At 39.6% G+C, this 23,502-nt stretch overlaps 1 protein-coding gene across 2 annotated transcripts in view; it reads right to left on the bottom strand.

The window, feature by feature from the left end:
* Positions 1-23,502, bottom strand: part of MOB2 (MOB kinase activator 2) — a 110,287-nt gene that overhangs the window by 70,748 nt on the left and 16,037 nt on the right. The window contains exon 1 of one of the 2 annotated variants that reach the window (XM_026793165.2): positions 20,370-20,497. The exons of the other annotated variant lie outside the window; for it this stretch is intronic. Coding sequence (XP_026648966.1) covers positions 20,370-20,458 — 89 coding nt within the window. The 5' untranslated portion in view covers positions 20,459-20,497. Of the gene's footprint in view, positions 1-20,369; positions 20,498-23,502 lie in introns of those variants that run through there. 2 annotated transcript variants of the gene reach the window in all.

A 23,502-nucleotide genomic window follows, 5' to 3' on the forward strand; every position in this document is an offset into this window, starting at 1 on the left:
CTTGATTTATTATATATGTATATATATATACATGAAATGTATATTGTAATGAAACACTATTTCCAAGAGCCAAAAGGGTTTAAATCTGAAATAAAGCTGGATGCTTCATAGTAGAATACATTTAGGCATAAACTATTCTAAAATCAAATGCAGTAAGCAAAGCCAGTTCCTCATTTAAAGATTGGAGCTGTCAGAAAGGCTCTAATGTAGCTCTTGGCTAGAAAGATTACTTTAGGAAATGAACTGCAAGAGAAAGAACCAATTGTAGAACTTCAGCTACCCAAGAAGACCAGCAAAGGAGAAGTTACAGACAAACCACTATGGCACAAAAAATTTCCCCGTTTCAGACAGGACCTTAAAAATCCAGCACCTAAAAGGAAAAGAACAGAACAGTGAAGTGGTGGCAAAACATGTCTTTGTCTTTTGAAGGTCTATACAAAAATCTATCTTCCTTGTGGGGGAAAAGCAATACAGTCTGGAGGCACCACAGTGCCCCTATCACACTAGCAATAGCATTTTTCAGTCTAAGTCTTGTTCTTTACCACTGATTTTGGAAGCTAGTTGACTATGCCCTTATACTGCTTTCATCATTTGCATGTCATAATACTGCCTATGAGACATTTCTTTACTCTCATTTTGACCAGAAGAAAAAAAATCATACAAAAACGATCTTGAAGAGCATTTACCACTCCTTTATAGGACACTTTGAAAACAAAATCCTATAAATAAGCTGTATGAGTTACCCTGGCTAGATTTTTATCACATATACTATGTTTTTATTCTTCTTACCATTTGTACATTATTAGAAAACAATCTTTTTCAGAGACATGCATAAAAAACTTTAAGTAATCTCAAAATAGTTCAAATCCTTTTCAGATAACTCCTTTAATTTAAGGGGTGTGATCTATTTGCTTGTTAGGGTAATATACTAACTGCATGATAATATCCACAGCTCCTCCCACAAACATTTAGGATTGTCTCAGTAAGATTTATCTGCTGTTATGAAATATCCACTCTGTGATTTACAGTCATCTACTGTGTAATAGATGTAGTTGATGAACTGGTTTTAAGTTCCTGTTTTATCTCTTCCTTTCTTAAGTTCCTCAACAGATTAAAAAAGGTGCAGCTTCATCAGAATTATTTGATTCAATATATACATCCTCAATCAATGGTTGGCTGCCACCTAATTACATCAACTTAAAATCTGACCTAGAAATTATGATATTTAAAACTGAAATCAGTTACCAACCACCCACAAACCTTACTCAATATAAGTGACATAAAACACAGGTGGAATGGACCATAAAATCTTAGAAAACTAAATCCATCAGCTGTAGAGTCAATGGAGCATAAGAGGACACAGCAAACCACCCACTTCCTGATCCAATGATCATGGAACCATCCAAGTGGCTCCCATCCCCTTGCTACTGGGAAGATGGATTGTCTTTATTTAAGCTCATAAAGCAGACACTGGGATGAAAGCTGGACTTGTGAGGGTGGTTCAAAATCCAGCAAGTGCAGCGTCACTTTTGGCCTCTGATGTGAAGCCATGTCATCCGGTGACACTGTTGGTGTGAGCTTTCATACCAACCTTTCCCTAGTTGACTCTCTAGCCAGCATGTGTCTAGAAAACTTTATAGGACAGTGTGGAATGGAAAAAAAAAATCCTTCTAAAACTCATACAATGGGTAATGCTTTAAAGAAAACCTAGAAAAAAACCCCATACATAATTTATATACCCAGAGAAGGCCAAGGGAGCTAAGTGACTGAGGAAAGCAGAGAAGCCAGTGACTGCCTGGACACCTGGACACACAGTCATCCACCAGGATACACCCACAGAGCAGATGAACAAATACAAATGAACACACTGTGATAAATGGAGATGACAACTGCTTTAGCTGTTCAATTCTTCATGTTGTGGCTTTTAAAGTAGGATGAGAAGTTCACATGCCTAGTTCAGCAGCTACAGCTAAGCTAACAGCCCTAGGGGCAAGTAAATGGACAAATAATTTTTTGCACTATTTTTGGCAAGATATTAGGAAATAAGAAGTTGCTGCCTTGGAAGTTAAGCATTACTTCCACATCCCTGTTTTCAATTCTGTTTTTCAAGTTAAGATCAGTCTAGCATTTCACTTGCAATGACCATTCTCCTTGCATCTCAGCATCATGGAAGTCAGCAGAAAAAACTCCAACAGACTGCAAGAAGAGCAGGAACAAAAGGCTAAAGTTCATATTGCTGATCTCTAAGTTTTATGAGCATCTAGGTCTACCTGTGTCATGAAAATAATGCAAGATAATCATACAGAAGATGTGACAAACCCTATGGACTAGTAAACTTGAAAAAAGGAGATGCTGAAGCCACAGGCAATTTTATTATAGCATCTATCTTCCCAGTAATGATATTTTCCACTATCACCCTTCTCTCTTTGTAAGCTGCAGAGGGATTTCTCACACTGATTATAAGCTAAACAAATGGCTACACAGCCTTTCTTTCACATTCTATACTGAAAATAGGACTTACACTGAAAATGGACCATAAGGGAATCCAGCTAAAGAGCCACCAACTGCCTATGCCATTCTCCAAGGGTTAGGCTACACTTAGACCCTTTTCCACATGCATTCTCTGCCTTAGATTGCTATTTCAATAGCTTCATACCAAAGTTTTTTGAAATAAAGCAACTATGATCTTTTGGCTAATAAGTGCTAAGAAAATCTTTGCTCTCAGCCAACTGTATCCTGTTACCAACATAGGAATGCCTCTGAACTGTCAGCTTGGGGTGCTTTTGTCAACAGAGCATTGGCCTGTGTAATATAGAAAAAATTAAGTATTTACCCCTAGTAAATATACCCTCAATATCCTTGGCTTCATTAACTCGATTTGCCTTGGCACTCCTTGTCAAAATCACCATTTCTTTGAATGGGAAATGAGGAATCCTTTACCCAACTCCATACAGACACTGGCATTTAGAACTGACTGCTATGGGATCACTCATTGTTAGAAAACTATGGAATATGCAAAAGCTTGCATCTGCAGTATTTTAAATGATTGATTCTGCTATGGACTTCATAAAAGAAAGGTATTTTCTGCTATTGCTGATAAAGAGAATGGGTGGAGTACTCAAAATCCTTGGAAATCAGACAAACTATGCTGGCAGAAGCAGCAGGAATGAACAGCAAGAATTCTTGCCCATACAACATGTCAAGTAACATCTGGGGGGAAAAAATCTCTATGATTTCAAGCTCACTCCACCACCCTATTCATATTACTTAATTTTTTTGCAAGCCAAATGTCTGAGGTTGAGGTTCAGAAATCTAAGATTATATTGCAGAGAAGGGCTCTTCCAACTGCCAAAACAGTCTCCACATCTTCCCTACCAGCAGCTATATCTACTCAGCAGGCATCCAACCAGTACTTGAATAAAATAAATGAAAAGGATACCTGGGGGGGAGGGGGGGGAAATGGAATCCAGAGAAAAATTTTAGACAGTTTTCAGTATGTCAAGAGTGTGATAGCATCTGAGGAAAACTGAAGCTTAAAAATTTGGCTCTGCCACAGATCCAGCAAGATGCAGAAGCATTCTAGACTGGCTCTGTCACCAGTCTACATGAAGTCTAGAAATCAGGTGCACTCAGTCTATCCAGAGAGGCTCTTAACTCATTTGGCATAAAGCACACTTGCCTTTTACTGCATTTGCCATATGCTATTTTCTGTGCCTAAAATTGGAGAGGATCATCAGATGGGGCTGTAGTAACAGAGAGAGAGAGAGAGAAAGTGGATTCCTGCTATGCTGTCTCTGTATGAGGTTCTTACCAGTCCTACTTCCTAACCTGAAACACCATAAAAAACCATATCAAACTTCTCATTTTCTCAATTTCTTTCAATTTCTTTGCAGACATGACCTGCCAAAGCATGAAATAAACAACATGATTGAAATTTTAAAAAATGTTTCACAACTTCAGCTGCAACTCAAGCACAAAGTGACAAGATAGATTCTGCAGAAAGTACTAGATAAGTCTCTTGGTCTAAACATAGGAGTTTACTAAGAAAGGTAAGAGGGAAACAGCACTTGTAATGAGAGTTCAGTAAAATTCTCCTATCCTCAAGTTTTGTTTCATGCAAAGAGATGAGGCAAAAATAGATTACTAACATCTGTTATCATCAGGAAAGGCTAGTTTGAAGTGGAAGAGCCCGACAACGAAAGACACTTGGGATTTTGATTTTCTCTCTCTCTCTGTTGCTACCCCCTCCATCCAGTCCTCCTTTCCCTTCTTCAGCTAAAGTCCTTCCCAGCTTCTGTGTGCACAGTACCAGCTCATGTCCACACATGTCTGTGCTAGTTAATGTACAAAATTGCCTTACCAGCAGCAGCGCAGCGAGCAGATGATGAATTCCATTCCAACAAAATCAGCAGCAGGGGATTTCCGACAAGATGGCAATAAGTAAAACACAGTTCAGATACTCAGAGAAACATGGGAAACCCAAGATAACTGATTACTGAAACACAGCCTGAAATACCAGGAGCACTTTTCCAGAATTCAGCAAGATGCAACTTTGGCAGGCAGAGTAAAAACCAAAAAAAGGTGCTCTTCTAGAGAACAGGCATACATAGCTCACTCTTGAAAAGACAGCTGTACAAAAGAAAGAAATAGGCTTTCTGCCTTTCTTTAATCTATCAGAATAACTGTTATCTATAGTTTCCTCCTCTTCTTATAGGGTAGGACTGTTTAAAAGTTAAAAAAGACCTCCTCTTACCAAATGAAGAGTTAGCAATTATTTTAATAATGCTTTTCTCTATCTAGTTCTGCCTACCTTTCAAGTCAGTTTGGATGCAAAGAAACAGTAATACCAAAACAATAAATAAGTAATGAGAACTATTTTTTCCAATCCTTCCTTTTCTCTTTCACAACATTAATTCCAGTGACTCAGGCATATTACAATCCAGAATATCTGTTGAGTTTGTTGCTTTTCCTAAAACTTAAACCTCTTTTGTGAAAACTGTTGAAGCAGTTGGTTTATACCTATTTTGTAAGATTTCATGAACTCCATTTATTGTTCTGCTTAGATAAGGGGAAAAATTTCCCAGCCACAGAGCCTTAAAGCTCCACCTTGTGGAAGATGCCTAGAATATTCCAGTAGGCTTCAGGGAAAAAAGGACTTCAAACCAAGCTTACAATTAATGTGATGTGCTTGACATTGGAATTTTTCATCAATCCCACAGTAAGACAACCTCTTAAATGGGTTCTGCACCAGCAGAAACACAAGTAGTGGGGGACCACAAGTAAAACAAAAATGAATGGCTGTAACTTGAGTCATGTGTCCAGTTCTGAGGCTCTCACTGCAAGAAAGACAGTGAGGTGCTGGAGCATGTCCAAAGAAGAAAAGAGCTGGGGAGGGGTCTGGAGCACAAGCTGGATGAAGAGCAGTGCAGGGAGCTGGGGTGGTTTAGCCTGCAGAAAAGGAGGCTCAGGGGGGACCTTACTGCTCTCTACAAGGACCTGAAGAGAGGTTGTAACCAGGTGGGGAGTTGGTCCCTTTTCCCAGGAAACAAGTGACAGGGCAAGTGCAAACAGCCTCAAGCTGTGCCAGGAGAGGTTCAGGTTGCACATCAGGAAGAAATTCTTCACTGAAAGGGTGGTTGAGCACTGAAATGGGTTGCCCAGGCAAGTGGTGGAAGTGATGGAAGCACAACATCCCTAGGGCTGTTCAAGAAATGGCTGGACATGGCACTTAGTGCTATGGTTTAGTTGCTTTGGTGGTGTTTGGTCTAAGGATGGACTCAGTATCTTGGACTCTTTTCCAACTGGAATGATTCTGTGAAAAGTTGGTTTTATTTTGTGGCAATGTAATAGTCATCCTGCACTGAACCAGCTGATAGCACCAGCAACAGTCCAGAACACATCTTGCTATTACCTTGTTTGCTGGTTCCTGTGCATTGGACTTACTCTCTCTGCAAGTAGGAAAACAGAGAATCACAGAGAGGTTCCCTGGCTAAGGAGCTGACAACCAAAGCACACCAACCCTGCCAGCAGGAATGGATAAGTGGCTAACAGAGCTTACCTTGCAATACTGCATTTACTGCAACTTTACACAAGTGTTCCAAAATCCATTCACAGTCCCCTTCCAGCTACCTATTACAAATTCACACAGCTGAAAGCTTGGGCTGAGACCAGCTTGGTGCATGCACATCCTGCTGCTTGTGATTGTGCAGCCCTGGGATATTAAAGCACACAGAGCAGGTACTGCCCCCTGCTGAAAGAACCTGCATGGCAAAACTGTAGCAACTTTTAGCTGATTTTTCCTGCGTCATATATGTACCTTGTTTTTCCTTCTTCCTGCAAGCCTTTACAATATCCAGGGTTCAGTTTTATTGTGAGTTTTTTCTTGCTGCTTCTTCCCCAGGAGTGCTACATAGATGTCCAAGAGGTTTCTAATTTTACATACTGTGATACCAGCACACATAGGCTCAGAGATCAGAGCTACTGCACTAAAGCACTGCAGACACAGCTCATGTCTTTAGCAATGTAAGCACAAACAGATAAAAAACATTAAAAAGAACAAAAAGTGAAGCATGCAAAAACAGCTCTATAAAAAATTTAAATTTTTCCTTTGTTGTCTGCAGTACAACAGTCATACAATAATGTTATGAGATGTTCTTTTGTGTAATAAACTCAAGATAATTAAAGAACATATATCCACATTCATTTAGTACTTGGAATTAGTAAAATTACCATAACGAGTAACTAGCTACTAACAGTAATCACATTCCTTTCTCCGATACAAACTTTGCAATGCTTCTATTCTTGCTCAGTTGCTCCACATTGAGATTTAAACATTCAGAACAATCTGAAATTCGGAATACCTTAAGGACTGAAGTACTGTACCAAAACTGAAAGTGCAGCAAAATAACATCTGGCTGAGCGATACCTTCGCTTGGAACACAAGGGAGCACCAAGTTTGAACTCGACTGCAGGGTCGCTGAACACACAGAGGAAATGTAAGCACGGCACTCCAAGGAGAGGGAAGCAGCGCATCCCTGCAGCCCAGCAGAGCAGGGAGCTGCAGAGGGAGCCCGCTGCCCGCAGCTCCCCGCTCCGGAAAGGCGGCACCGCGCTGTCACTCACCGCAACCGCAGCCTGCGCTCCTCGCTGTTCTCACCAGATCGCATCGGAAAAAAATAACCAGCGATTACTCAGCAGGCAGGGAGGAGAGGGTCTGATGTGCTGAATCGGTATGCTGGAAGAGGTGCTTGTTTTAAATTACACTCAATATTTTATTCTTCCTGTTCTCTGAGCTATACAAACTCCAGCTCCGAATGACCTTTCACTTCACACAGCGCTTCTGTGGAGAACATCCTTGGTTGTTCAGTTAACATCCTGGTTGGCCCCTTTACTTAAAAAACCCCCAAACTCCCAAAGAAAAAACAAACCCCCAAACCCAAAAAACCCCAAAACCCTAAACCTTTTACTGCAAAAAAAAAGTTTGCAGCCTCCATGAAGTCCTTATTTTCACTGTTGATGGCTGTTACCAAAAAGAGCCCAGATACAGCAGAACAAAACCTTAAGTTTATTAACAGATTTTAAAACCAACAGAATAGATTAAATATACCCCAGCACATAACCAAAAATAATGTATTTCACCTTTGCCCACTGTAGCCTTTTGGATGAAACTATCAAGTTTTTACTTAAAAAAAAGAAAAAAACCCCTCACTTATACAGTTTTTCTTCCAAAACTGAGAAGTGTATTTAAATTTTGTATAGTTCATGGAACAGGACCAAAATCACTGATAATAAAATCACTATGTATGGATGGGAGGCCAAAAGCCCATTTGTGTATTACCAGTGAAAAAGACTTTTTTAAAATTATATTCCACAACAGATGTACCAATAGTACCTGTCATCACTGGCATGTGAAAGCCCCTTGCTTAAATTTAGCTCTGATTATTTCTCTTCATGAAATTAGAGCTAAAAATGTCTAAAAATGACACTCGATACATAGAAGTTTCAAAGCCACTGTCCTCACTCTGAACCCCATATAAGCCTCTCAAAAAGGAAACTCATGTTGAACCACATTTTTTTACCCAGTAATCTCATTTTGCCCCCCTACCTTGCTTCAGCTACACTTGTGTGCACAGTTTGGATTTGTTTAGTCAGAGCACTAATCACTGCATTCAAGAGGAGACAGACCCAGTTTAACTTATGTAACCTCATTACCAGCTGACTGAAGGAAAACAGTGAAACTGAGAAAAGAAGTGCCTTTTGTAAATTGGTGTCAGGTTTGGGTTTTTTGAAGAAAGATGGTATATACACACCTTAAAAAAGAGATGGAACCAAATTGTTCCTGTAACAACAGAAGCAATAACACATCTAGCCTAGTCCAAGCCAGTCTTGTTGAGATAAAACTGTATCGTGTTTCTAGCAATTTCTTCCTTAGAAATCAAGAGCATTACAGCTAGCTTATCTCTTGGAAAGCCCCAAGTGCTGCCACATGCTTTGTCACTACAGCACTCTCTATCTTGCTGCTTGGCAGCCTCACCATACATTATCACTCACTCAGTGCCATAGGCTCAGTTGTGTGGTGGGGAGTCACTGCTCCTGCTGAACCACTCACTCTGCAAGCATACAAAGAGCATCCATAGCATCAAAGGGCCTGCAGGAACTGACTTTTTTTTCTTTTACCCACACCTTCTATTAGATTTATCAGCCCACAGAATAAAAATTCATTAAATTCTAAAGCTCCCTTCAATAAACCACAGGAGAGACCTGCCTGCCCATAGAAACACACCTTCTCCATCATTAATAATTAAAACAGCAAAACTTCATAAAGGTAAGGCTGGACTCAGGCTGCCCAGCTAAAAGGAATAATTACAGGAAGACTGTTCCAGGCAGAGTACAAGAACTGGGCAGAAAGCTCAGAACCATGAGAAATTCATGCCTATTTCATCTTACAATAATAAAATGAGACAAGTTTATTCATCTCCACCTTTCACAGAAATTACAACCCACAGAGACTGAGGACACGGAACAAAATGCATCAATTTGCCATAATAATGCACTCTGACAGCAATACACATACCGTGACCTTTAATCCATGTAGGCCTCTTCTGCACATTTAAAAGGGAAGTTAGAAGCATGGACTGCAAGGACAGATTACATGAGCATCATTGACAACTCTATGTGTTGCATTATTTTCATCTATTTAATAACCAAAGACATCAAATAATTCTGTTGCTATGATCCTGACTGAGATTTCATGCAAGGTGCACTTATGCTTATGGCATCCACAGCTCTTAGCTGTGGAGGAAATTCCAGAAAAGGAAATTCCAGAAAAGGAGGTGATTAAGTAATTAAAAAATACAAATACTTATTTGTAATACTGTGACAAAATTTGACCACCACCAGAGCAAACTTCCTAAATAAAAGGATCTGGATAAAATACTCATTTCCTTAGAAACTAATATCCATGCAATACACAGAAATTATAATAAAAGTAATGCAAAGTGTTTCTGAATTTATTGATATATGAATGTACAGAAAGAAAACATTTTTCTCCTTAATTAGCATGCTTCCCTCTAGCTGAGGGAGCTTTGAGATGTTTTTTGGGAAGCCTGAGAAGACCAGCATATTCTGGAAAGTTGTCCTTGCCCAATGCTAGAGGAGATTTATAACACAGGCAGTTGAACGGGCAGGCTAGTCTATGGTTTGTCCTTTCACATCTACATAGGTAAAATAACTGAAGGCAGCTGAAGAAGATCTGACAGCACACTCAGTTTCCTCTTAAAGAACAGGAAATCCATGTTTTAGTTCTCTTGAGTCAAACTGTTCAGAAAGACATCAACACACACACAAAAAGGTAAACACGTGGCCTGCAATGATCCGAAAAATTTAATATTCAGCCTTCTTATGCACTTAGAAAATTTAGGTATTCGTCTGAATGTACATTTGTATGTATTTATTTCCTGCATTATCTAGAGCATTGCACGTAGGGAAGCAACTGGACTCTGGAAATTGAGCTTCTCTCTGCTTCTTTTCATCCTAATGTTACATAATGGACCAGCTTTTATAGTGTGACTGCCACCCTTGTCTGCAGTGTTCTCTTTACAGAGTTCTCTGGTTTTTCTACAGTAACTTACACCACAAGATCAGTATCTCATCATAAAATCTTGTGTCTAGCTAACTGCCAAAGTCAGCATTATGTCCTTAACAGAAATGACCTAATCCATCTTATTCTGCATTGAAAGTAGAAGACTCCTCAATTATCTTCAAATATGTGACTTTAAACATACCACAGTTATCAAAGGCAAACACACACCCTTTGGGTTGCTGGGAAACAGGACATTTCTAGTTTGCCTGGTTTAATACAGGATATACACACCTGCAGTAAAGCACAATGACAGGAAAATCAAGCTGATTTTCCCAAAGTATTATTTTCTCTGTTATAAAAATTCCCAGATGCACCAAGCTATTTTCACCTATGGTTCCTTCCACCCCCCATGACTACAGTATATTTGATTCTGTAAGTTATTCAACTTGAGTGGTCATTATGACCACTCCAAAAAAAAAAAAACAAAACCAAAAAACCACACAACCCCAAATCAAACCCAAAAAACACTATCAGCCACCAAAGTAGAGCTAATTAAGTCTGGCATGTGTTACTCTTTCTGAAAAGCTCTCACTGACCAGCTGATCAGCACAGTAATGCTTCCCATCCACAGACACAAAAAAAGCACCTTCCAAAATGTGCACTTTCCAAAGCACTTCTCCTGCTACACAGAGGGTACAAAACAATACCCCCACAAAGGCAGAAGAGAAACAGGCCTCACTTCTCCTTACACCTTAAATAGATGTCTCACATACTGGCCTCAAAATCACCCTACAGTAAAGTTCATGAAGGTCCCAGGCCTTAAAAAAAGAAACCATTCAAGCGAACTTACAAGCTGAAAAAGAAACTAACATTGTACATGGAATACATAGAAAAACCACTCACCAGAGCCACTGTAACAATGTTACAAAACAACACATTGAACAGATAAGCATGATTAACATTTTAGTAGTCATCACCAAAAAGACTATAAATAAAATACATTCAGTAACATTTCATCAATTTGCTTTATAAATCCATGGTGCAGAAGTCAAATCTAGAAATTAGGTAAATTTCTAGAAATTAGGTAAAAGTAGTTTGGATGTTGCAGAAAGGAATTTAGGAAACCATCTTCCCTTCAGAACACAACATATATCCTGAGCTTTTTCGAAAAAAAAATGAATCATTTCCACATTTAGAATGTGTCCCTTTCTTGCTTAGAGGCCTGTTAGAGGGATATCACAACATTAAAGGTCTGCCATGACACACTTTCCCTCCCAGCTTGCACAGACCCTTTACTTAGATAAGTAATTAGTTTACTGTGGAAATTTTTCCCAAAGGGATGAATTGTATTTTAAGAACGTACTCTAGCACCAACACATTTAGTGGGAAAGCAATTGACTTGAAGTAAAATCCAGAGACAAGCAGCATACCCAGTGAATACTGCTGCTGTTCTGACTCCCAGGTTAATAAGAATTTAACCACTGTGCATGCAGCACGAAGAGGAGGTGTATTAGATCACATCTCAGGAGACTTAGCCCAGCATAACGTAACTTTTATCTGTTGTGCAACACAGCTGCAGTTCAGACAGCCCCTTCACACAGCCACAAAAACTAATGCAGGAAGTCCTCCACTTCCTCTCATTATCATTACACTTCCAGAATTATACTTGCAATAGAAGCAGCAGCATCCTTCCTACGAGCATGTATCTTCTCAATTTGCTTGAGGCTGCACAATGTTCCTTTGGAAATGTGTTACTTGAGACCCAAAGCACAACACCCTCCATCTCCTCCATGTGCGCCTGGGACACACAATATTCACCTCCCAAGGTCGTTATGAGGAACACCATTTATAACTTGCTAAGCTTAAGAAGCTGCACAGTTCTGCATAGCTGTCAGTTTAGGGCAGCTGCTTAAACCCAGGGCAGCAGCAAGGGCAGAGCTTCCCCTTCTTAAAGGTCTTGGTTCCCATAGAAATCTCACAGCCTAATGAGAAACACCTCGTACATCAGGTGACATTCTTACTTGACAGCAGAAACATGGCTTGAAATTAAAAAACTGAAGGGCAATTCATCTATCGCTCAGGAAGAGATGAATGTGGAATGTGTATTTCAGATCCTTAATATTAGTGGCGGCCTTCCTCTTAAAGAAACTCCTTAGTGGGAAATCACTTCTTTAGATAATGGAATCTTTCAAGTTATTTCCTTCCCAGGGACTGCAGAAACTGTTTGTAAAGATGCAGTAGTCCACAGCAGAGGGAAATCACCCTTGAAAACACTCAGTCATGAATAATACATTTAAAACATGTATTACCTAACAGGCAAATGCATTACAGATTTAAAAGCCAATAAGCGAAATTGGAAGGGGTTTTTTTAAATGAAAATCAGGGCACTCTGTTCTCTGGTGATGACTAAACACAAGTGACAAACTAGTTTTAAGTATGAAGTTTGCTGTTATAGACCTCTTCACAGACAAGCATATCCCAGACCTCCAAATAAAAATTATTAGTGAAAAATGTGTTCATAGTTATCACGTTACCACAGTAAAGAAACAATAAGAAACTCAAAGCCTGAGCAACGACGTAGATGGAAATCTAAGCTGAAGCCACAGGACCCAACAGTGTCACATTTCCTTCCCTCTGACTCAGGGCTGGATATTCTAAGCAAAATAAACCCATCCAGGATGGTCAAGCATGCCTCACTGACAGACCTGCTGCATCACTGCTGTTTTCAGAGCTTCCTTCAAAATGTGGTGTAAGGAGGAGATCTGTCTACCCTAAAAAGTAAAGCACTCAAAACACTGTTTAGAGGTCTCTATTGTATTCTGTATTGCTGCCAGAACTCATTCAACTTATTGTAATGCCAGATGTATCTTAAATTCCTGGTAGTGTTTCACAGATAACTTAGAAACAAAATACAACAGTAGCTCTATTGCCAACTCTTGCTTACTTTTAAAAAATGTATAAACATGCCAATCTGAATTGAAATCATTGTGTTTCAAAACATTGTCCTCACTACCAATATCGCTTATTTCATGGGCTACCACAAGTGTTGTTTCTTATAATCCAATCAGTCAAAATATAAGGATTTTTGACAGTGTGGCTTAGTAAAAATATTACTTTTTCCCCATTTCAGGGAAAATATTCCATTTACAATTTTTCAGAAACCCACATAAAATATCAGAATGGTACAGAAATTTCAAGGTGGTTTCTTTAAATGGTTTGCTGCTAATTTTCCCTTTTAGCTGGAATGAAGAGTGCTTAAATTCTTCACTACTATGCACAATACTCATTCGGTAGGCTAGGCTATTACCCAAGCAAAAATTTCCCTGTTAGCCTGAAGAGTATGAAATGTACATAGAATATCCATTTTTAAACATTTTTAATGTGATTTGCAAGACTCTTTCCAGCAGCTGAAAACTTTAAGTCATTGTTCTGACTCCTGCCCTTGCTTCAGCAGTGCTGCTGCAGCAGTGGATGTAGGTTATCAGCCATCCCTGAGGTGCTGCGATAGCAATCACTGCAGAACCTACACCCACAAAGTTTCTCCAAAATCAACAAGTGAGAGCAAAGCTCACAGAGATAACTCTATCCATACTGCCCAATGGAAAACAAACTGCAACCTATGTACCCCGCTCTTACACTAGGGAGAGAAGACACTCTGAAATTCAACCACAGCCTGGAGTTACGAGTGGCAAGCCATTCCCTATATTCAAGGTGTGCTGCATTTTCTGGTACCAGGGTCTGTGTGCATAAAAAAGTCATCCAGAGGAAAGAACTAAAAAAAGTTCATTTGTGCCTTAGCCTATCTCCATGTTTATCATATTTACCAATGCTTTAATCCTATCAACAGCTTAACAAGATGCAGACTAAGTATCTCAAGACTATCACTATATGTGAGTCTTTAAAATATCAGCAGTTCTCAAAACGTGCCTGGAAGTTACCCTCTTAGAAATGGGAAGTGAAAGACAAAAGGGAGCCAGAGAGATGTGTCTGAAGTCACCTGGCATGCTAATGGCCAAATTCTAAATAAAAACCCAGCTCTACTGGAGTCCTAAACAAGCTCTCTGTAGAGACAGCAAGAAAACCTGAAATCCAGTTAGTCACATCAAGAGCAGCTCCACTTGTTAAGCATATCATTTTATTCCACGTTCACCAGCATTTCTTCGTAAATTCTCCTAGCAAATATTGATAACAACATGGACACAACAGAATTCTCTCCCTTGCTCCCTCTGTAAATATAGGAAGACTTAACTGCAAAGAGCCAGCGTAGAGGTATTTTATCATCCTCACCAGAAATGGTTCTGCAAGGACTCAGAGAGGGTGGAGAGCAGATAACTTTTCAGTCTTGTCTCTGTGATAGGCTTATAGCACATGTTTATCACAACCAAATCCAGACTTTGGAAGCAGAGGTGCACAGATGTTCCTACAAGCAACTCAGGCAAGAAATAGACTGACTGATCATCAACAAGAAACTCTAAGCTAAACAGAACCTAAAATTCATGAGTAAATCACAGCACCACCATTATAAATACTGCTGAAGGACACTGGCTAATGAAGAAACAACAATTCTCAATACAACACAGAATGTATTTCAGGTTTCTCTCTTCAGCTTCATGAAGCAAGCCAAGGGATGCTGAGAACAGTGGAAAAAGCTACATGGCCTGTTAAAACAGGGATTGTTGTCCTTTTTAACTGGCTAATGTAATCCTTTCCCTCCAATTTTAGTTAGCAAGAAGGTGATATTTAAATAAGCAGCTCCAGGCAGTACACTTCTCTTAGAATTATCATCTAGCATTGATTTGCTTTTGGTAATTGCCTTTGGACATTCTAGAACAGACATCATGAAATATACACTGATGAAAAAAATTAAGAGTTTTTCAGACAGCCATGTACATACTTATCTGGTACTGCAAGTAATTTGTCCTCTTGTTGGTATCTGAAAGCAATGTTAAGCTGAGGGAAAAACATTTCAGAGTAAATAGGAAGGCCAAGCATAATCAGAGCCATTAGAATGAAACCTGCACCATTAAACCATATTTATGGGGAAGTGAAGAAACTGTCCAACAGTTTTGTGAAGGTTTGTAAAACATTATCAGCAGGAATTTAAGAGCTGCAGGTTTGAATTATAAACACTGGAAAACCAACACACCAAATCTTAAAATGACCTGTGATTTAGTTTTTTCATTTTCCGTGTGAAAATAATGCAAGAGTAACTACCATACACTCACCTGCACAGAAAAATGCTCTGGTGCAGCACAAAGTTTTTCAAAAAGTTCATGTTGTGAATCTGAAACTTGGCTCAGACTCTGGTAGGGCAACAAAAGACACTCATCCAACAGCTGCTGGCTGTTTTCACCACAAGGAAATACCTCCCGTTTGCAGTTGTGTTCTTTCACAGCTGCACAATCCCCTTAAACTCATACAGCAGGTCACAGCACAAACCTGCAAGGCCACAAATATTAGTTTCACCTCTCCCTCTGCACTCCAGCACCAGGAGCATGCAGATGGTAGGTGCCTGCACACTGGGTGCTTCCCTGCTTCACAAAGCTTTAGGTGGCTCTTGAGATAGCACTGGCTTTAAACACCCATTGGGCTCAAGTGAGACAATCTGCTTTGTGCTCTGTTATTCTAATATATGGATTTGCATAGCATTCCTGAAATATTTTGCTGGAAATTGACTACTTGGACTTAGTTTTCTAAACAGCACTGTCCTCCCAGTCATTAAACACCTGGTGGAAATCATACTCCAGATTTTATATTTCCATCACTTGTGAGGAACAATTTCTTATCAACCATTAGAAAACACTGAAATACCAGCCTGAATTCCACAGTGTAAAGACTGCATTGTAGAATTAGGTGAAGGAGTTTTCCATGTTTTTCCTAAAATTATTTCATCCCACAAACATGAACTATTCTATGTCCAGATTTGAAAACAACATGTGACACTAATCACAGATTTTCCCTACTAGAAAGCTACAAAGCATCATTATCACATCCTTCAATTAAGGACAGGGTGTTCTACTTCCCTAACAGCATCAGATTTTGCCCGATAAATAACTACAAAGCACCATTACTGCATCCTTTAGTTAAGGTTATAGGGGTTTGTTTCCTGAATGGTGACTAACCAAACAGTAGTTAAACTACAGGAAAGGAGCATCATTCCTCTCTCCTGCTACCTGCAGATTTGATTAATGCTAAGGAGCTGTTATTGTAATCAGTGCTGCAGACAGCAAACTGCAAGACATGCTCAGATGAGTGCCTGGTCTTGCAAGAACCAGCACATTTCTTCTGCAGTCAGTCTTAATACATAAAATACTCAGATCCTAGCTCAGAATTTGGGAGTGCAAGTTGGCAAGAGTGCTACAAAGCTTTTTCACTTGAATTTTATCAGGAGGCAATACTGACCACCAGAGCTCTGCATATATATATACCAGCAGTCCCAAATATGCCCCTGAGCATTAGCACTGGTATGCACAATACCAGAAGCATTATGCCACCATCCTTGAAAGCAGAAAGCTAATATTTTGCTGACAACCAGAAGATGAGACTACAGAAAAATTACTCTCTTCAGGTGATGCCTGTGCTGTGTTCAGATGGGATACTGAGCTTTTCTGAGTGGCAAGATACCCGAAAAAGAAAAGATATTATCCTTAAAATGAAGATCCCACTAATGTTTGTCTTATGGAAGAATTCAACTTCTCCTTAGCAAAACGGTTGTTTAGCTTCTGGAAGTACATAAAAACAGTTCTAATTGATGATGCAGTGCTTTTTAAAGTTAGCTTCAGTCCCAATTAAATCACAAGTGGCATGGCTGAGAGCACAGTATTTTCTGCTCTGCTGGGGTGGCCGGGGTCCAGGCCATCTGCGTGGAATGCAAGGCAGGACATTCCACCCTTCCGCCAGCATGTCCAGCAGTGCCAGCCGCTCCTGCAACCCGCCAAGGGGACAGGGAGGGATCTTCTTTTGTTTTCCTTATTTGTTTATTTGCTTTACTCTGGCAGCAGGCAAAGCGCTCTTCTCTTGCCAAGTTCATTACTATTGTAAAGTGTTCCCAATTACACTGAGTAAAGCACTACAGTGAGGAGGGGAAAAACAACTTTAAAGTTTACAATTAAACTACAGAACTTTTTAAGGCTTGATTTCAGGAAACAGGTGGAAGCTGGATTAAGGATGTCTCTCCCAAGTGCTCAAATCCACACACACATTATCACTCATTCAAAATATTTATTTTAAAATTTTCAATAAAGTTTTTTGTTAAATTAAAGAAGCAAGCCCTATCAGCCTCTTCATTTACTGGTCTTCTATTACTCCCTTCCAAACAACTTCCAAAAATTCAAAGTTTTATGCTTAGATCTGGGACTACTCAGCCATAGGTGATACAATAACTACTGTTTTCCAAAATGACGTTCACTTTGTTATTATCAACATGAAAAGGCATGCCTATATCTTATTGGCCCCCATTAACTTTCTCCCTCATCCCACAAAATTCTTGTCCCACAGTCACTGAGTACAGACACAAATTGTTGGTAGAGCATCTCAGAGTCTCCTAAAGATGACAGACTAACCAAGCAGCAGTATTCTACTATAGTGGCATGACAGATTCAAGAAAATCACATCATCGTTTTTCTCAGTGGCACCACAGCCTAAATCATCATTTTTTGTATTACTCTACTCTGATGGAGTGAAAAGTGCTACTTAAAAGCTTAGAAGACAAGATTATGACGTCCAGTTTATCATTCTGGACATCAAGTTAACTACCACAGCCATACAGAGTATATGCACAGAATAAGTTCTTTCTCATGTACTACTCAGTTGTTCTGTGTCTACTCTGCAGTTCAAACCTAACATGTTTGCCTTTGAAGAGATTTTATTTACTGACTTGTCTCTTATGTCTGATTTTCAGCCCCAAAATTTATCTGTCCTCCTCCCACTTCTCAGATCAGCCAGTACTGTATCAGCCAGGTCTAAGCTGCAAAAGACAGGGGACCTTCCTCTCCAACAAAGAGGAATCCATTCCCATGTAGTAATTAGTTCTCCAAGCACAGCAAGACACAGTACAGAACTGCACTCTGATGTGCAGGAGCAAGGCTGTCCCTTCCAAGATAAAGATAATCAAACAAAGTACAGCACTTGTTTGACAGGCATTAGTCACAAGTCCCTTCTGCATAGCTGAAGAGCAAAGCATTTGCTTCATATATTAAAAACAGGTAGAAGACCTGAGCACGGCAATAACTTATATACTACAAGAGTGCTGAACATCCCACAAAATCCCTGTTTCTCCAAATATACAAAGTTCCAGCAGCCAAGAATAAATCCAGAAGTCTTCCATTGTTCTTTCAGTGTGAAAAGAATTCACAGTTTCACTTCAATACGGAAGGAAGCAGTAAGATCAGCAAATCTTTACTGTCAATGCTTAATCAATACCCACTTAGGAAAAAGGATGAAACAAGCAGGTGAATATGAATGGCATTAAAAGCAAACACACATCCACCACTTCCTGAAGTGAAACAAAAGGCACCAGAATTAACCAGGCTGCTGCATGCCCAGCTCATACCTGCCATGCAGCTCCTGCCCACAAAACACGTCAGACACGAGCATTTCAAAGATTGAACATTAGCCTTTCGTGAGATGTCCCCACATTTCTTAGCAAGAAAGCAACAAGAAAATAGACTGCTGTCTAAATCTGTTTACCTAAAATAAGCCATCCTTACTTCAACACTCCCTCCCTAGCCCGAGGGATTTAAGAAGCATGCACTGCCATGATCTGACAAGATCCAATAAACCGGACAGCCTCCCTCTCGCTTGCACAAGGACACAGCTGCTCTGATGTCTCATCTAGGCCTTGCGTGTCCAAATGTCGCCTGTACCAGCTCAGCGAGATCTTTATTTCAGTAGCAAGTGTTACACATTCCTCTAATGAAGGCTGCAGTTCAACCCACAGCCAGATGACCAAATCCCAAAGGCTTCTTCTCACACAAAAAGATCAGTAGGGCTGGTGCACTGTCGCTTTCCAGCTCCTCTCTTACAGTAGCTCTGCTAAAACTTGATGTACTTCCCAAGCAAAACTGCCACCAGCTAATCTCTAAAAGCCACCAGCACTCTCCCCCTCCCCCCAAATGGAGCCATCCACAGAACAAAACCAGCTGCTCCTGATAAACATACATGGCTGCATTTCACAATACACTGGAGACCTCTAAAGCACTGTGCCTGAGCACAGCATGCTGGTCCTGTAACAAGTGTATTAAGACACTTCCCCTTGCATGCTGGAAGCACAAATATTATTGAGAAAATGTGCACAAAATCAGAAATTTTAAGCATGAACTGAGTCACAAGAAATGTACTCTGAATGGCAGCTAGGTAAATTCAGGGTGAACAGAATTAGTCATCTTCAGTGAGTCACACAAAACAGTACAATTTGCAAAGAAAGCAAATTAAGAACATTCTGTTATAATTGATTTTAGTAAAGAACTTGATGTCATTTCATAGTAAGTGCATATATTTCATAAGTTCCATGCTAGATTTTTACATACCAAAACATCTGTCTGAGCATGTGGCAATAGACAGTATGTGATGCACATCCTACTTCCTAACCTCCCTCTGGTGCCCTGGCCTGCATGAGTTTGCCATCTGTGGCACTAAGAGAGGGAGTACATTTTATCATTATTCTTCTATAATCACCTATTCAATCAACAGGATTTCAGACCTAACAGCTGCCCCCAGCAATGGGCAATGTGTTATATCTAAGTCAGTCTTTACCAAAAGATTACATGTGACTATCCACCAAGGGAATCCATCTCTGTCCCCAGGACACACAGCATCTCAGAGTACCAAGTGTTATGTCAGCAGAAAAAAAAGAGGCAAAAGACAGGCATAACTTGGAGTTGAGTTTTTTGCTGTTACCATAGAGGGTGACAGAACACAAAAGAAATTATACAGAATTATTCCAATTTGCATGCACTTTGCTGTGGCAAAGCAACTTGCGTATAAAAGACAGCCAGTCTAATTTTAGCAGAAAATACACTGATGTACAAACTATTCTTCAAAAAATGATAATCAAGTTAGAAAGGTTAAGACTCAGTCAGAAACTACATCTATGGAAAGTGTGCTAGAGCATCTGTTGAAGCATATGAACCACATTAGCATTCCCCACCACCCCATAAAATGACACACGTACATACAAACCATCACCACAAACTCTCGTGAAATCTGCAGCAATTAAAACAGCATAACCAGCAAGCTGACATGCAGCTTGTTTCTGCAACTGCCCTGGCCCCTCTTATCTTCTGCTTACCAGCTTTGCCATCCTGACTGATGACACTTTGGTACCACACTTGAAGTTATTTTCTCCCACCAAACAGAAGCATGTTCTGTCAGTGACATTTCTGGCTCCACAGCTGTAGCAAATGTGAAGATCAACTGCACAGACAATGGAACAATTATTTCTCAGAGGATATATTACTTAACTGAAAATGGATTATTTTAAACTGTTTTACAGAAAAAAAGGTTTCATCTTGTCTAGCACTTAACAAGTTTCCATAGCACCTAATAACACTGTTCCACTAATACATCAAGCCAGCAAACTGTCACTACCACCATTACAATTGATCACACTCCCCCTTCTATCACTCCAATCTTCCCTCTGTGCCTCTCCCATGCAGAGGTACTTGTGCAGCTGTACAGTGAATTGGATCAGGAATTGATCCCAACTGAAATAAAATGCTGTTTTCTTTCCATTAGCTTTAAGCTGCATCACTGGTAGCAGGATCCAATTCCCAAGCACTCAAGCACTTGAGCTGGCAAAGAGAGGAATAAACAGCTCCAACAGTGAGAGGAGGGCACTTCTCAGCAGTCTCAAAGTGCTCAGGGAACTATGGCATAAATTGCAGTGTCTTTGTGTGATTGCAAGAATTTTGTTATAGGATACTGTGGTGCTTTTTATCAAGACCTGCATCTCCTTGTAAAACTGTACCTAAAATTCAGTTCCACAGAAAATCTTCAAGGTTGCCTTTACTGATTCTTCACTTCTTACTTCAGCTTAAGTTGTTTCAGTTGCTTTGTCTCTTCTGGAGTAAAAGTAAAGCATATATATTAGAAAATAATGTAATATGTAGTGAGCAGAAGATACCAAATGAGATATTTGTGCCAAATCTGAAAAACTTAGGAAGTCCGACAGCTCTTTTCACCTCCCTTCTCACCTTTTCCAGAAGAGAAGGTTTTAAAAATAGGGGAAGGATCACAGTAGAAATTATTGGGCACAGCTCCTGGTGTCACTAGAGCTCCTGGGCTGAGGCTCTTCCAGCCCATGGCTGTGGCTATGGCAGGGATGGTGGTAACAACATTTACATTGTTATTGCCCATTATTACAACTGACAGAACAAATACACGCCTGGTGAGGAAAACTCTCCTTCCTCTCCAAATGGTCCACCCCATTTCCCAATTCTCAATATTATAAAAGCAATTTAACGTTTGTATATTTTCAACTCCATGTTGTGAATTCCACATTTACCTCCTCCAGTCTCAGGCATGAAGAGCAGCAACACGTTTGTTATCTGGTGCTTTTTCTGCCCAGCTGCATGGATACTAAGAGAGGGAAAAGCCATGTACACGAGACAGACTTTTATTGATGTTGATTTTATGCTATAATTTTATACTTTTCATACTTCAGTGTGCTAATGTTTTGTTCAAAATAAATCTCAATGATACAAAATGATGAGCTAAATCTAGCATTTAATTTTCCAAATAGTACTTGCACATTTTGCATTTTGATACATATGCTAATACCTACTAATTAGAATCATAACAAAGACTTTAAAGATAGGAATTAGGGAGAGGAACTTTCCAAACCAAAATTGATTCGTTATATGACAAAACAAACATTAGAACCAGTTCTTCTGTACAATGATGCAAAATATTCTCACAATAGAAGAATTGGAAGAGAATTCTAGCAGGGAAAAAATATTAAAACCTACGTGCTATAAATTTGCCTTTTCATTATGTTCAGCCTCAAACACTGCTAAAATAAAAAGGAATCACCTATATTTTGTCATAGCTCAAAAAACAAGAGATAGCACTGTGTAAAAGTCTAGGTATGCTATTAGAAATGGGTGACAAACACCATGCAAGGACTTACTGATAAAACCAATACTGCAGTATTATGGCTGAATTCTCTGTAGCAAAAATCAGTCTTATTCTTTTAGAGCACTTAAAGGACCAAGGAAGCTTCTACACTCATGTAGAAGCTACACTTTTTTGCAAAGATGAACGCATATTTTACTTTTTATTAGCACTGCAACTGCATTAGCTTAAGAGGCTGTTTCACAGAAGCCTACAAAAAACGAAGCAATACGATTGCATTGAATGGGAAGATCCTAATCCGTACCTCGTATTAGCAACTTAATACTAAAGACCACTGAGACAGGCCTAGAGGTTAAAATTCATCATCTTTCTAAGAAAACTCCTTTGATACATTCTAAAAGCTCCTGCCTTTGTAATAAAAATAAAATTCTGTCAATCATTCTGCTTTTAGATTAAACTGCTAAGCAAAATTATGCTCACTAGAAATATATTTATATATGTTGAAATCCTGAGAAGTACTTCAGCATGGCAGGAAAACGGTGTCACACTATTAGAACTGCAAATTATGTCACCTTTTAGCAAGTGACCAGCAACAGGCCACTCCGAAGTGCTTGGCAAGGGAAGAAGGCTTGTTTTCACAGTAGTTAACGCTTACTTTACAGCTAATCCATCTCAACTTTGCAGGCTTGCTTACCTCAGCAATCCGCACCTCTGGAATAAGTGATGGGAGAAGTTTATATTCCTGTTCCAGACTGCTGCCTACAGCGTTTGTGCGAGCTCATCTGCGGGTACGGGTACGCTGCTCCACAATGACAGCGTGAGTATTCTAACTCCTACCACACTGACCACCTTTTTCTTACTATGAACCCTGAGAACAACAAACAAAACCCCAACAAACAACCCTCCCCCCAACAAACTCAAATCCTGAACTGGAATTTAGACTACTTAGATATCTGTAGTACACAACTACTCAAAGAACGGCAAGTCCACCCATCAGTTAAAACCACGTTGCTCATCTCTTACACCCTGTATTGTGCACTTCTCTCCTTAGCAGTCCCCACCTTGGTCACACAGAAGATACCCTTGGAGCCATATTCTCATTCACACTGAAGGAAATAACATTGTTTGAAAACAGGATGTACACAGAAGATATTTTTTCTTCTTTTTTTTTTTTTTTTTTTTTTTTTTTTTTTTTTGTATGCACATTCCCTACTTACATCTTCAAGGAATATTTGGGCAAGGGGAGAACAAATTCAAGCCGAGAGCTTTACATAACCAGCAAACAAATAAACAGCAACAAGAGGATGGAACAGCAAGGTTATGCTCTGAATACTCTTGTCTAACTGGAA

The sequence above is a fragment of the Zonotrichia albicollis genome, chromosome 6 (assembly GCF_047830755.1).
Source record: "Zonotrichia albicollis isolate bZonAlb1 chromosome 6, bZonAlb1.hap1, whole genome shotgun sequence".
NCBI lineage: Eukaryota > Metazoa > Chordata > Aves > Passeriformes > Passerellidae > Zonotrichia > Zonotrichia albicollis.